This window comes from Paroedura picta, chromosome 5, assembly GCF_049243985.1.
Source record: "Paroedura picta isolate Pp20150507F chromosome 5, Ppicta_v3.0, whole genome shotgun sequence".
NCBI classification, from domain to species: Eukaryota; Metazoa; Chordata; class Lepidosauria; order Squamata; family Gekkonidae; genus Paroedura; species Paroedura picta.
Window position 1 is genome coordinate 20,968,047 of NC_135373.1, and position 15,696 is coordinate 20,983,742.

Below are 15,696 nucleotides of genomic sequence, written 5' to 3' on the forward strand. Positions count from 1 at the left end.
TCCCTTTCCTCTCCCCACGACAGACACCCTGTGAGGGAGGGGAGGCTGAGAGAGCCCTGTTGTGTGCACGTTCATCGCAAGAGATTCAAGGCCTGTGAAGAGGAACAGCCTTACCTACTGAGGGGGGCGGAAAAAGAAGACAAATGGGGTTGAAAGAGAATATTATGTTTTTGTTTGATTGTCTAGACTGTGTATTGTTTGCATAGGCGTGAGAGGATGAACCAGTGACCTTTAGAGGCTGGGATCCCTTGTAACTCAAATCCCTCTAAGCACGACTGAGGCGACCGAGAAAGAGTGGAGCCCGCTGGCCAAGCTGGGAGCGGTCACAACACCAACCTGTGAATTTCCACATCTGCAGCATCGAATGTCAGATATGTCATCATGCACCAACAATGCCCTTCTACCGTCTACCCTAGACAAATGCACCAAGCTCTTTGAGAGAATCGATCCACATAAATCAGATATAAGAAATCGAAACATTCAGAAATCAGCAAAACATTTTAATCTCCCCGGAGATGCTATTACAGGCTGGAAAATCACTGTTCTTCAACAAGCTAATTAAGGACGTAACTAACTAAGAATTTCAAAGAAAATATACAATGCGAAAGTGCTGTTTTTAGAACACATCTAAAAATGAATTGTGTCACCTTGTCTTAAAAAGAGACGTGGATATTCTCAGTCACGAAAATTTCTAATAGTTCTTTGGGACTCTATTTGAGGAAATTTTAATTGGCAGTTCTTGACATGCTTTATCACACTATAATCTTGTACCAGTATCAGTTACATTTTACCAATGTGTTTCATCTTCTGACTTCTCACCATCCAGTATGTGTAACTGCTAAGTACGTTGATTTATGACGGGATTCACACCTAATTTTTGACGTCAACTCCTCCCTTTCCTGCTTACATTGAGATTTACACTTACTTGAAGGACTCGTGGTGTTATTTACACCAAGCCATTACATAGCTATCTAAAGAAATGAGCTGTGATTCTTGAAAGCTTAGCTTAAAATAAAAGTTGTTAGTACTAAGGTGCCCCTGGATTTTTTGGTCTCGGTTTTTGCTTCGATAGACAAACATGGCTGTCCCTTTGCAGTTTGTACACCAATACCCCACTCTGGTGGAGGCATGGGGTTAGAAATGCTGAAGTTTTGGGGGAGAAGTCATAGAATCATAGAATCATAGAGTTGGAAGGGGCCATACAGGCCATCTAGTCCAACCCCCTGCTCAACGCAGGATCAGCCCAAAGCAATTTGGTCTCTAAGAGAGGGCAAAGGGAGAGGGCTGAGGGAAAGAAAGAGAGTTCTGGGGGGAAAGGGGAGGTGGAAATAGGGTGGCCAGGCACTGCTGGGCTGTCGGCGGACGAGGGGTCGCTCTCCGGGAGCTCCCCCCATAGTTACCCAAACCCAGAAGAGCATCTGGCATGGTGATGTCACCCGGAAGTGATGTCAGCATGTCAGAGACATTGGGGGTTACACGTCAGCTTTGGGGGAAACTATTTTAAAACATTAGTTTCAAACCATAGTTTTCCCCAAAACCTTTTAGTGGGAGATTGGAGTGGGGGAGGATCACCATGAAAGCAGGTGTGTGTGTCTCTTTGTGTGTGGGGTTCCCATTGCTTTTTGAAACCCCCTAAATGGGGGATGTAACAGCAAAGCAGGGATTCTTCTGGCCCCATTGGGGTCTGGCATCCCTAGGTGGAAACTGTGTGGGTCCAAGGGCAGAGAACAGTGACCCGGGGAAGCCGAAGGCGAGGCATGAGAGAAAAGAGCATTCTGAGGGAAAGAGAGTTCTGAGGAGAAAAGGGTATACAGAAGAACCGAGAACAGAATGACCCGAGGACAGGGTTGCCAGTTCTTGGCTGGGAAATATCTGGAGACTTAGGGGGTGAAGCCAGGAGTGGGTGGGATTTGGGGCAGGGAAGCACCTCAGTGGAGTATAGTGCTATGGAGTCCACCCTCCAAAGTAGCCATTTTCTCCAGGGGAACTGATCTCTTGGCTGGAGATAAGCTATAATTCCAGGGGATCCCCAGGTCCCACCTGAGGACTGGCATCCCTACCTGAGGAGCCACAAGGAGACAAAGGCGAGGCCCGAGGGAAAAGAGACTTCTGAGGGAAAAGGGGGAGACAGAAGCCATCTGGGTCTGAGGGCAGACAAAAGTGGCTTGAGGTGCCCCAAAGAGAGATCCAAAGGAGAGGCCTCAGGGAAGAGGGAGTACTGAGGGGGAAAGGGAAGACTGAAGCTATCTGGGTCCTATGGCAAAGAATAGAGTGACCAGAGGTGCCCCAAGAGAGATCCAAAAGAGAGGCCTGAGGGAAAAGGGAAAAGAGAGCTGAGGAGAAAAAGGAAAAGTGAAGCCATCTCCAGCCAAGGGCAGAGAACACAGTGACCCAAGGAGCTTCAAGAGTGCTGCAGACTCCAGGGATCTGCAGCAGTACAAAAGGCCTAAAGAGAAACAGCACCACCACCACCACCACCGAGAGCAGCCAAGCCACAGTAGCATGGGAGAGACTTGCAGAAGCCCCTCAGAGAGACAAGAAAAGACTGATCACTTCTTTGTTTCCGACTTTAAGTTGGGCGGCCCAAGTCTGAGTTTTGTATATGTACGTTCCAGTTTGATTCCCCCATCCCTGTTTGTTGAATTAAGCCTACAGTTTTAAGTTTGACTTGTGTGTGCCTATAGCTGATTAGAGGGATTGGGAGTTGTGTTTGAAGTTCTTCTTTTTACCTATTGTCCATTCTGGTAGTAGGTAGAGGCCAGTAGGCTGGAGGCATATCTATTTTCTTTTTTGCCATCCCCCTCCACTAACCGACTCAAGACCCACAATTTCCTCTCTCAGCTGGGGTTATGGTTACAGAAAGAATAGTATGATGCTGGACTGAGGGCCTCAGGTGTCCTGTAGCCCCATGCATGACAGAAGCTTGTTTGTGTCTCAGAACAATTGGTGACACAGCACAAACATTCCAGGCACTAATTATTTCTCACGGAGAAAATATTCACATTATCTGAGTGGACAGATAAGAATTTCCCACTGTACACTAGCTGGAGGATTTTGGGGGCAGTGCCTGAGGAGGGTGGAATGCCAGTAGAATCTGACTTGACTTTCAGGTAAGGGATTTTCCCTAGTCTCTATGGTCTTTACCATAGAGTTTGGGGAAGTTTCTAGAGTGGCATGGAGGACATGACATCATGTCCAGGTGGAAGGCGAATGAATCTGTTGCTACTTCTGGGTGACACTCTAGGAATCCCTGCAATTTCTATGCTAAAGACCACAGAGACTGGGAAAAAACCCATAGAACATTCCCTTTGAGACCATTCCTCTTGTTTTTTCTTCTACTGCTCAAATTACTGAGGACTGCGAGTGGGGGATTGCCTGCTCCTACCAAGAGATTGCCTGCTCCTACCAGGGAAGTGGTAACCCTTAGATACACCATAACCAAAGAAATAGAGAGCTAGATTCTTATCAAGATTTGTCACAGAAATGTGAGCACTGACACATAAACACCCTCCCCTTTCAAAAAATTATCTCCTTGCCATGGTTTGGTGTCTTCATATCAGTTCTCCAGGAGGGACACAAAGGCTGTAGGAAGCCGATTCAGTTCAGAAAATTGTTTGGGGCAAAGGCTTACTTGCTTCCCCTTTTACCAAAGTCCCAATCCAGTCTCTGCATGTGCACACAGATACAACTGTTTCCGAGAGCTACTAGAAAAGACAAAAGGCCTGAATCAGAGGTTTTCAGTAACTTAACCAAGGATATTGACCTTAATTTTACAGCACACCTTAAGCAGCATGTCCAAAAACATCCTACTGCAGCAAGAAGCTCAGAAGATTGAAATGAAAGCCACCAGTTCCCTTGTAGGTTTCCATGTAGTCTACAGATGTAGAGACTCCTTCGGGTAGAGAAAAGCGGCATATAAGAACCAACTCTTCTTCTTCTTCTTCAAAAGGCAGGGTCCTTGCCTACAGGCTTCCCCAGTGAGACTAGGATGCAAGTGTGTCACTGCACCTTAGGTCTTCTGATTAAGTCTCTGTGTCACCTCAGCCCCTGTGGAGTTTTCATCCTCTTCCGTAAGAGCCTTGCGGAACAGCCCAAGGAAGGAGGCTCGGCGGTGGAGTCTTCGGCTCCGGATATAACCCACCAAGACATAGATCACGGGGTTAATACAGCTGTGGAGGTAGGCCAAAGCATTCGACAGCTTGAGCGCAATGCCCCAGGAGTCCTTGGAGCCCCACAGCGTACTGATCAAGGCCACAACGTGATGAGGAAGCCAACAGATGAAGAACAGCACCACAATGGCTGCCACCATAGCAAAGGTTCGATGGGACCCTTCCCAGCGCCGGTTGTGAAGCTTGAACACCAGAACCAAGTAGGCCGAGAGGATAATAGCGAAGGGGATGAGGAATCCCCCAAAGAACCTGCTTAGCCTCAGGGGCAGCTCTGTGGCGATCTTGAAGTCTTTCCGATAGCCACAGTACATTGCTCCATATTTGACGGTTACTTCTCGGACCACCAGGTAGGGGAGGCTGAAGACCAAAGCTAAGATCCAAGCCCCGGTACACAACAGGGCCTGGAATTTAGGCCCTCGGTGGTTCCGAGCCCAGATGGGCTGTGCCACCAGCAAGCAACGGTCTACACTGATGAGAGTGAGGACAAAGACTCCGGTGAAGACTGTGAGGTATCGGGCAAAAGCATGGAGTTTGCACAAGAGATTGCCAAAGGGCCAGTAGTTGTACATGACCTCTTGCACCAGGGCAGGGATACGGCCTAGGGAGAAGAAAAGGTCTGCCACGGCCAGGTTGAGATAGCAGGTCAACGTGAAGTTGTTACGCTTCTTCCTTGTAGCCGTGACCCACACCACCAGCCCGTTGCCGAGCCCACCCAAGACGAGGATGACGACGTTGGTCACTATGCCGATATGGCGCATGACCTCATCCACCCTGGGGGAGGTGTCATTTTGGTGAGCTGTTGAGATGTTCATGATGCCTGTAAGAAGCAAAGATATGAACCAGATTTTAATGTCTGAACCCGTTTTTCCCAATCCAGAACTATCTGCCATAGACAAGACTGTAAACATCGAAATTAAAGCATTGACTGACTCTCTCTCTCTCTGTTATGTGCAATCAAGTCACGGTCAACTTAAGGTGCTCCCTGCAGGGGCTTTCCAGGCCAGTGAGAAGCAGAGGTGGTTGGCCATTGCCTTCTTCTGCAGAGCCTTCCTTGTTGGTCTGCCTTCCAATTATTGACCCCGCTTAGCTTCTGAGAACTGAGATTGGGCGACACCATGTCCTCCCCTTGAATGACCACACTTTTGAAATTTTTTGCAAGGAGATTTGAATCAAGGCAATTTGCTAGAGCATTTCAGACCAACCTTAAATTCCAGCTTTTATACAGTATACCCCATTCAAAGCCTCTAATAAGTTAGCAAATCTGAGGATGCAAATTAGTTTTTGAGATGGTAATAATGCTGTGGTAGGAAATGCCATCAAGTCACAGTCCTTACGGGTGATTCCCTAAGGCTTTCAAGGCAACAGTTGTTCAGAGGTGGCTTGCCGTGGCCTGTCTCTGCGTAGCAACCCTGGATTTCTTTGCTGAACTCCCATCCAAATACTAACCAGGACCCACTCTGCTTAGCTTCTGAGATTGGATGGGATCAGGCTAGCCTGAGCTATCCAGGGTCTATTCCACACATGATGGATAACCCACTTTCAATGCTCTTTAGAAGCAGATTATCCTGTTCCGCACAGGAAAATCCAGCTGCAAAAACACATTGAAAGTTCATTATCCAGTAGGTGCGGAAGGAGGCCAGGTTGGGTTTGGTAGTAAAGCCCTCACTGGGAATCCCTTTGTTCGAGAACTTGTTGCACGTCTGCTTCCGACGGCCATGACATTGCCAGGAGTATCCCCACCCTTCCAAAATCACAGCCTTATTTCAAAACTCAAATTCTTCCAGGTTTCTCCTCCAAGCACAAACTTCACACTGGAGTGTGCTCCTCAGATAATAGGCCTTGCTTCACACATAAGACTTCTTACATCCTGAAAGAGCAGTTGAGAAACCACCAGGCAATGTGGGCTCAGAAGAGACCACAAACTTCCTTATTTTGGATGAGTGAGCCGGATTCCCTGCCTTTAGAGAGGACAGGAGACCCCTGCTGTGAAAACAAGCTCTTGAGTAAGAGCCAGGCCTTGTTTATTATGGCTGACAGTTATTGCTGACAACTCGGGGTGTCTGAAAGAGATTGAGTGACTCAGTTTCAAATATGCTCTCTGCTGGAACATAAATTGAATGGGACTTATGCAAGTTCCTTTCACAACCCTCCCCCCATGCTCTTTGTAAAGATAAGCTATCTCATTTACAGCGCCAGATTGCTTAGAAGGCCATCTGAGTTCCCCGAAATTGCTGCTCTAACCTAGTAGATCTCACCCTCTTCGGAAATTTTGAGGCAATCCTGTATCTTTCTGAAACATCAGCCTTTTTCCTCAAAAGGATGCTCAATTCATGTATTAGAACTCAGGGATGTATGGTGAAACTCATTGGTCATTTATATACAGAGGCAGAGAAATACTTCTTCACACAATTCCTGTGGAACTGTCTGCCACAAGATGTGGCAATTGCCACTCGGTTTAAGAAAAAAACATGGGGAAGAGGTCTATTGATAGCTATTGACAGTGACCGCTACATGGAATCTGAATCTTATTTGGAATCTGAATCGAGGTAAGCCAGCTTGGGGTAGCGGTTAGGAGCACGGACTTCTAATCTGTTGAGCCAGGTTTGATTCCCCACTCCTCCTCCACATGCAGCCAGCTGGGTGACCTTGGGCTCACCACAGCACTGATCAAGCTGTTCTGACCAAGCAGGAATCTCAATCAGCCTCACCCACCTCACAGGGTCTCTGTTGTGGGGAGAGGAAAGGGAAGGTGAATGTAAGCTGCTTTGAGACTCCTTCGGGTAGAGAAAAGTGGCATATAAGAACCAACTCTTCTTCTTCAGTAATATCAGGGCTGTCTCAGCCTCACCCACCTCACAAGGTGTCTGTTGTGGGGAGAAGAAAGGGAAGGCGAATGTAAGCTGCTTTGAGACTCCTTCAGGTAGAGAAGAGTGGCATATAAGAACCAACTCTTCTTTTTCAGTAATATTAGGGCTCTCTCAGCCTCACCCACCTCACAGGGTCTCTGTTGTGGGGAGAGGAAAGGGAAGGTGAATGTAAGCTGCTTTGAGACTCCTTCGGGTAGAGGAAAGTGGCATATAAGAACCAATTCTCTCCTCCTCCTCCTACTCCCTCCAATAGCCTTACAAGGGTGTAAATCTGTTTAGGCTGTCATGGTTGATGTCTGGAGGCAGTGCACCTCTGAATCCCAGACCCTCTTTTTCCAGTGGAGGGCAGCTCTGTACATAAAGCTCATAGGAACATGGTTAGAATCAGGGCACTGGATTAGATGGCATCAATGTCAGATCTACCAGGGTTCTTCTTACATGCTTGAATTCCTCAAGACACCATTAGTCAAATAGTCTCCAAAGCAGCATGAAATGAAATCACGGCCAAGAGACCAAGAGGACTGACACCGCCAGGAATTCATCGGGTTCTACGGCTTGTCATTATTTGGGACAGTACAGACATCGGTGACCAGCTGGGATGCAACCCAAAATACAAATCTCTTCCCCCCCACCAGCCATAACAACAGGATCTCGGGCTGATTTGCACAGGAAAGAGTAATCCTACCCAAACTCTCCCACTGGCTGCAATCTGACAGGTTCTGAATGGATCATCACCACATCGTCAAAAAAAAGAGAAATATTCAAAACTGGTACACGGGTGCATGATTTGGGGCACCTGTAGTACTTCAATGGCCAGAAGGAGACCAACTCCTTGCAGAGAGGGTAAAGGATTCTGCTGCAGACTCCGTATCTGAGAAAATGGGAAGGAAACCTCCAAAAAGGGGCTCCTTTTGCAGCTCAGTCATAGACCAGACAATTGTTTTCAAGCGTCAGCAGCGGAGCTAGTCTTGCAAGGACACGGCTTTCTTTTGGCCTGCTCTGCTCTGCACCCCCTGCAAAACCCAAAAGGGAATGGAAAGGCAACCTTAGCAAAGGAACTCAAAAAACTGCACATGAACAGACCAAATGCGTTTCGATCCTACTGGGTCTTCCTCAGTGGTCAATATTATTCCACAACGCAGTCCTGTCTACAACCAATTCTGAACACTTGCCTTGAAAGCCTTACGAGATCACCCATAAGGACTGTGATTTGATGGCATTTCCTACCATGGCATAATTACCATCTCAAAAACTACTTTGCATCCTCAGATTTGCTAACTTATTAGAAGCTTTGAATGGGGTATACTATATAAAAGCTGAAATTTAAGGTTGGTCTGAAGCTGGATGGTCAAGGGAAATCTTCTTAGTATAGCCTCAACAAATACTTCGATAATGTTTCATTTTGAGCCCACCTTTTAAGAAATATAATGTCTAGAACAGGGGTAGTCAAACTGCAGCCCTCCAAATGTCCATGGACTACAGTTCCCATGAGCCCCTGTCAGCAAATGCTGGCAGGAGCTCCTGGGAATTGTAGTCCATGGACATCTGGAGGGCCGCAGTTTGACTACCCTTGGTCTAGAACTTCCACTCTCAGCTACGGTCTTATTCTGCATGGAGAGTGCTTCTCATGTGTGTCAGAAAAAAAGCTTTTGAAAGATATGATTGCATTGTATGATAATATTGACCACTGAGGAAGGCCCATGAGGGTCAAAACGCATTTCGTCTGTTCAGGTGCAGTTTAACATTATATTGGTGCACTTTAATAAATATTCGTTATATTTTTTTTATGCTGCTCTGCGCCCTCGTCAAACAAAGTTCAGATGCTTCTGAAGGTCATTGCCACCCCCCCCCCCCCGCTCCCCACTGGATCAGACATGCCGAAATTGATAATGCATTTCCAACTTCTGAAAACCTGACACAGCCCAAACTGCAAGTGATATTCTCGTGGTGAATGCGAATCCCCAAATACCTTCTGGAGGATCTGTGGTGCATTTTGCGCCTGCCCTGCTTACCTCGCGTGGATTCAAAGCGGCGATATCATCTGACAGTGAGTATCTTGCACAGACTGCTCCGTGACAGATTCTGAAAATGGGTGCAGGAATGGGGGAAGGAAACGGGTTGCAGCAAAGAATGAAAGAGCCTCCCAGGCCCGCCCACTTGTTGCCAAATCACGGGAGGGCAACGGACAATGCGGGGAAGTGACAAGCGGCAGCGTCCGACAACTTGAGCTTTCACGAGACTACAGCAGGGGAAGTGTAGTGTGGTGGTCAGAGCACAAACAGCTAAACAGCACTTTCAAGAAACTCTTCTCCTTCTTCCTCACTCCACCGATCACATTCCACGGTCTGGCACTGGCCTAAGGAGGCTTCTTCTGAATTCACTGGCTCTTTTGCTAACCAGAGATGCCAACTCCGTGTTGGGATATTCCTGGAGATTTGGAGGCAGAACCTGGCAAAAGCAGAGTTTGAGGGTGGAGCGGAGTTCAGCAGGGATGTGATAACATGGAGCACTTTCCAAATCTGCTATTTCCCCCAAGCAACCGATCTCTCTACCCTGGAGATGAGTTGTCATTCGCCGGAGGACACCGACCACCACATGGGGGTTGGCCACCTTATCTCCATGGTGGTTTTGGCCACTGTGACCGAGTGTTGGACTGGATGGGGGGGGGGGTGGCTTCTGGAAGTGCATATTTTAGAGGGTGGGCTCCAAATCAGATACCTTCACATTAGGAAGGCTAGTTTGAGCAGCACTTAACAGATTTTTCTTTGCCACCCAGCAAGCGTTTTGATGTTGATTTCATAAATGAGTGCATTCCTCACAATAATTTGACCACCGAGGAAGACCCCTCAGAGTCAAAAGACATTCAGTCCATTCTGTGTTGGCCTATTCCAGTGGTTCTCAATGCCACAACTCTTTAATACAATTCCTTTTTTTGCGGTGACCTCCAACTATAAAATGATGCAAGGGTTCTTTCACAGAAATTAAACCAAAACTGACCAATGGCGTGAAGATCCATTGTTCATGATGGTATATGATTCCCCCCCCCCCCCGGGGTTTCTCAGTTCAGTTCTGCCTCTTGTCCCACCCTTTCGATCTCACTCTTTCCCGCTGCTCCAGACAGACGAACGCTCTATCTCGACCTATCCCGCAAGGCTGTTGTGTGGCACCTGCAGGAAGAGCAGCCCTGCTGCGACCCCTGTGAAAGGGTTGTTGGACAGTCTTTGCTTGAAGACTGGCAGTCTTCAAGGAAAGGTTGGATACACACTTTTCTTGGATGCTTTAGGATGCTTAGGGCTGATCCTGCGTTGAGCAGGGGGTTGGACTAGATGGCCTGTATGGCCCTTTCCAACTCTATGATTCTATGACCCCCAAAGGGTTGTTCAGCCCCCATGTTGCGAACCTCTGGTCTATTCCATCTGCACTTAGAAATGTGATGTTTTAAAATTATGACTATGTTTTTAAAACTCTAAACGCATGCCTTCTACTCTTCTAGATGGCCCCCACGCATGAATACGGATCGCTGCACATCTATGTATTTGTGGAGCCTTCGTGGAACATATTACATTCCGTTCCGCCTTTTGTATATAATGCCTAGAAATAAATTCCTTGCTGAGATTTTAAAGGGTATCCATTCTTCGCCCGGGGCAGAGAAACTAATTTTCCTTTTGCCCGATGCGGATCAGTGTGTTTCTTACGGAGTGGCTGTTTGCTTTGGCAGCTAAAAAATTCGGGCCAGAGCTGTGTCCGAAGGCGGGACGATTTTAATGGGAGGCAGCGTGGGCGTTTATGCGTTTTTAATGTGTTTTTATGCGCTTTTGACATAATGTTCTTGTTTTTGCTGTAGTTGTCTGTATCTTCCTTTTTGGGTCCTAACTGTTAATGTCCTTGGCATGATAAATGCTTTGTGAAAACCAGTCACCTCCCATTCTTCTGGAGGTTTCGTCTCTAGAGCCAGTCATGGTTAACAGCGGCAGTCGCTAATCTAGAGAACCGGGGTTGATTCCCGACCCCTCCATATTCAGCCAGCTGGGTGACTGGGGGCCATTCACAGTTCTCCCAGAGGCCTTTCAGTCCACTTACCTCATAGAGTTGGAAGGAGCCATCCAGGCCATCTAGTCCACCCCCTGCTCAATGCAGGATCAGCCGAAAGTGTCCAGGATAAGGATCTGTCCAGCTGCTGCTTGAAGACTGCCAGAGAGGGGGAGCTCCCCACCTCCTTAGGCAGCCCATCCCACTGCTCAACTAGACTCCTAGAATCCTAGAGTGGGAAGGGGCCATCCAGGCCATCTAGTCCCACCCCCTGCTCAATGCAGGATCAGCCTCAAGCATCCAGGATGAGTATCTGTCCATCTGCTGCTTAACGGTCATCAGTGAGGGGGAGCTCCCAACCTCCAGTTTGGTGTAGTGGTTAGGAGTGCGGACTTCTAATCTGGCATGCTGGTTCGATTTTGCACTCCCCCACATGCAACCACCTGGGTGACCTTGGGCTCGCCACGGCACTGATAAAACCGTTCTGACCGAGCAGTGATATCAGGGCTCTCTCAGCCTCACCCACCCCACAGGGTGTCTGTTGTGGGGAGAGGAATGGGAAGGCGACTGTAAGCCGCTTTGAGCCTCCTTCGGGTAGGGAAAAGCGGCATATAAGAACCAACTCTTCTTCTTCTTCTTCTCCTTAGGCAGCCCATCCCACTGCCAAACTACTCTGTCCATTAATATTTCCCCCTGATATCTAGATGTAGTTTAAAGCCATTACTGTGGTCCTCTGCTCTGCTGCCCACAGGAACCTTTCCCTGCCCTCCTTCAAGTGACAATCATTCAAATACTTAAAGAGAGCAATTATGTTGATATCCCCCACTGTGCCAAGGGGAAAGCAACTGCAATCCTCCATTTTTATTTCTGGTTTGCTATAAGCAAGACAGGTGAGGTCAAACTCATGCCTACCCATAAGGCTTTGCGAGACAAAAATAGGTCAATTGGCAAGCTCTTTGTAAAACGTTTCAGGTAAGAGATCTCCAGGCTGTCACAAGGGTGATGCAATTATTTGCACTAAGAGGGCCGGCCAGGATTTTCTTCCCTATCTGAACACAGCAGGAACAAAGGAATGGGACAAGTTGCAGACCTAATTAAGTATCCTGAATTGTTTCTCCTTAAACTCTCTTCTTGGTGATGTCATCCTTTGTACAGCTTCCTCCTGTTCTTAAATACTGGCACGTCAAAATCCCGTCGACAGAGGGTTTTGTGAGAAAACTGAGCATGGTTTCCGGTTCTTTGTAAGAGATGGTATGCCCTGGCAAGCAATCATGCTGTTAAACAGTGTGATCACACTCTCCAGTGCATTGGTGCTTAACTTATATGTCTCACTGTGCCAAAACAGTAGTCATTAACACGGAGGCAAACTCAGCTAGTCCCTCTGGGCCGTGCATCCATCCGATAAGCTTATTGCCTCGGTAAGTTTCATGACTAAAGAAGTAAATCCTTAATCTTTTGTGAGAATTCCTCTTGCAGTGGCAGTAAATCATTAGTGCGTTGTGAATCAAGGCTCAGTTCCTAATCTCATAGAGCCTGGATGTTCTGCATGAATAGGAGCCAGGCTAGGGGGGCATCTTCGGTTCCTCCTTGGACATCCTCCAACTTAGAGCCAGCTTGGTGTAGTTTGATTAGAAGTTAGTTAGGAGTGCGGAGTTCTAATCTGGTGAACCAGGTTTGATTCCCCACTCCCCCACGTGCAGCTGGCTGGGTGACCTTGAGCTCACCATGGCACTGATCAAGCTGTTCTGACCAAGCAGTAATATCACGGCTCTCTCAGCTTCACCCACCTCCCAGGGTGTCTGTTGTGGGGAGAGGAAAGGGAAGGCGACTGTAAGCCCCTATGGTCCATTATGCACGGTGTGTAAGGTCTGCATTTGGGGTGGAATGGCGGTGGCTAATATCACCAATTATGCATGCCGCAGACGGCAACCAGGCACAGAGTCAACGTATGCCACCGAAAAAGCTGCGTTAGCGAGATGCGGAAGTGGAGCTTCCCAGAACCAGGGCTCAACCAGAAGCGGCTCCGGAGTAGCCGCGTGCATAATCGGATACTCTGGGTTTTCCCGCCGTTGTGTTCCGTCCCGTGCGTAAGCGGTTTGCTTCGCTTCTTCCTCCTCCGCGTTCTCCATGCCGCTGTTTCAGCGGCCGTGCATAATAGGCCTTTGAGACTCCTTCGGGTAGAGAAAAGCGGAATGTAAGAACCAATTATTCTTCTTCTTCAGTAATATCAGGGCTCTTTCAGCCTCGCCTCCCTCACAGGGTGTCTGTTGTGGGGAGAGGAAAGGGAAAGAGATTGTAAGCCACTTTGGGACTCCTTCAGGTAGAGAAAAGCGTCATATAAGAATCAACTTCTTCTTCTTCTACCTGGGAATGTCAGCTGGGGGGGAGGGGGATTGGAGGAATGTATCAGGGAATTCATGTTATGTTTTTTAGTATATTGTTTTAAGTTAATAATTTCAATTCTGTATTTTGAATGTGTTGTTAGTCACCACGAACTCGCTGGCCAAGAGCGGCGGCCTATAAATGTAATGCAGGCTTTCTCAACCAGGGTTTCATGAAACCCTAGCTTTCTTGTTGGCCCTGGAAGGGTTTCCCAAATTGGGGGGAGTTCATCCATTTTTGATATACATTTTAAATTTGTTAAACATTTATCGTGATATGACCATATATGGTCATGTCAACCCCCCTCCCAATGATGGGCCTGGGAAGGTGGGGAGGGGAGGGGCCCCAGGTGGACACAGAATTACAGAATCATAGAGTTGGAAGGGACCTCCTGGGTCATCTAGTCCAACCCCCTGCACTATGCAGGACACTCACAACCCTATTACAAATCACAACATGTACACAGCTATGCTTCCCAACCTTATTTTGCACCATCGTGCCACTTCTGAGGTTTCTTGAAGGCCGAAGAATATTTCAAGGGTTTTTCAATGATAAAAAAGGTGAGAACGGTTGATGTAATAAAATCAATCAATCAATAAACTAAACAGTTTAGAGTCTGAGATTTCCATTCTAATGGTCCCTTTTTCTATCAATTCTAATAACATAATTTTTTCCCCAGGACAAATGTAGCAAGAGACAAAGGGCAATTGAACCAAGAATACATCACAGGACAAAGATTTTAAAAGCCTACAGATAGAAAATCTAACAGTCAACTCTCAGAACTGAAAATATCTGTTCTTAAAAAGAGATTCTCTTTTGTTCCCACTACACAGCACAACCCTTCTTAATGAATGATAGAGAATCAACAGCTATTTAGAAACAAAATCAGGTGAGCAGAGCTTGAAATTTAAACCAAAATTGACTTCTAAATCCCCCCTCACAGAATCCAAGGATCTTTGCCTTTCAAGAATCCATTTCAAAAGATCTTAAAAGAATGCAGCAAACAGAAGTATCAGCTTGACTAGGTTTCAATGCAGCTGAGAGTTAAATGTTAGAAACATTAATAGAATGTGTTTTTAAACCTGCAGATAAGGGGAGGGTGCTGTTGCAGTGTGTGTGTGTGGGAGGGAAAGGAGGCACATAGGCGAGTAAACAACAGTTTACACCATAGTGAAGTTGCTGAGGATCACAGTATTAAGGTCAAAAGAGAAATTACTAGCGTCTTGGATGAAGGACTTTATTGCTGGCTACTTGCCTAGTCTACTTACAGCTTTCTCTGAATAGAACTCTTGCTCAACATTCATAAAGATATGGTTCCAGCAGTTGGCAGACCTTTTGACACAGGATGTGGCTGCATTCTTGAAGCTCTTGCTATGTATTTGGATGCCTTTTTGAAATCATTCAATCCAAACAATTGGCAGGTATTTGAAAGACACAAGGCATTTCACAGGCCGGACTGATAGGATACAATTAGAATTGGAGGACATTGTTTTTGGAACCCTCAATTTGGGTTTTCTATATACCAATATACTTTAAAGGGATTAGATTAATTCATGGGGGATAAGTCTATCAATGATTACTAGACTGAGGGGAACCTCCACATTCAGAGGTGCTAGTGCTCTGAACCTAAGATCCAGGATGCTGCATCAGGTGAAGGCCTCAGCTTCTATACTTGGTTGTTGGCTGTTCAGAGGAACTGGTTGGCTGCTGTGGGAAAGAGATGGACCATTGATCTGATCCAGCAGAGCTCTTCTTATGTTCTTCTGCTGGTGAGACAGTTTATGGACAGGGGTTACTCCTTAAGAAACCGTAGACTTAAATCCAGAAGCTTATCTTTTAGGAGTTTTGGTCAAAGAAAAATATAAAAAATATGAAGAGATAATTAGATACTTGACAACGATGGCAAGGATAGTAGGGGCAAAAAATTGGAAGTTAAATAATACCCACTATATTTGATTGGCAGGTGAAAATGTAAGAGCTTGCCAAGATGGCAAAATAGACAATAAATGTGGAAGATAAATATTGGACTTTAAGACAATATGGAAGCTTTGGATAGAGTATATCAGGGGGAAAGTATAATTATGGATTTATGACTATCAGTTATGATTTATAAGGGGAAATGAGATAGGACTCAGCAACTTTGAGTAGGGGGTTTAGTGACTTTTTTCTATATATTCTTCAACAAATTGTTGTTGTTGTTAGGTGTGAAGTCGTGTCCGACCCATCGTGACCCCATAGACAATGATCCT

General features: G+C 46.6%; 2 protein-coding genes across 2 annotated transcripts in view; one reads left to right on the forward strand and one right to left on the reverse strand.

Moving 5' to 3' along the window:
* Positions 1-479: 479 nt before the first annotated feature.
* On the reverse strand, positions 480-9,557 carry LOC143837268 (N-formyl peptide receptor 2-like). The gene is made up of 2 exons (XM_077336887.1): positions 9,049-9,557; positions 480-4,986 (listed from the first exon to the last, which is right to left on the reverse strand). Exon 2 carries the CDS (start codon positions 4,979-4,981, stop codon positions 4,010-4,012), a length of 972 nt encoding a protein of 323 aa, XP_077193002.1. The 5' UTR covers positions 4,982-4,986; positions 9,049-9,557; the 3' UTR covers positions 480-4,009.
* LOC143837267 (putative G-protein coupled receptor 33) overlaps positions 8,999-15,696 on the forward strand; it is a 37,431-nt gene continuing 30,733 nt past the window's right edge. The window contains exon 1 of the mRNA XM_077336886.1: positions 8,999-9,083. The gene's annotated coding sequence lies outside the window, so the exon portion shown is untranslated. The remainder of the gene's footprint in view (positions 9,084-15,696) is intronic.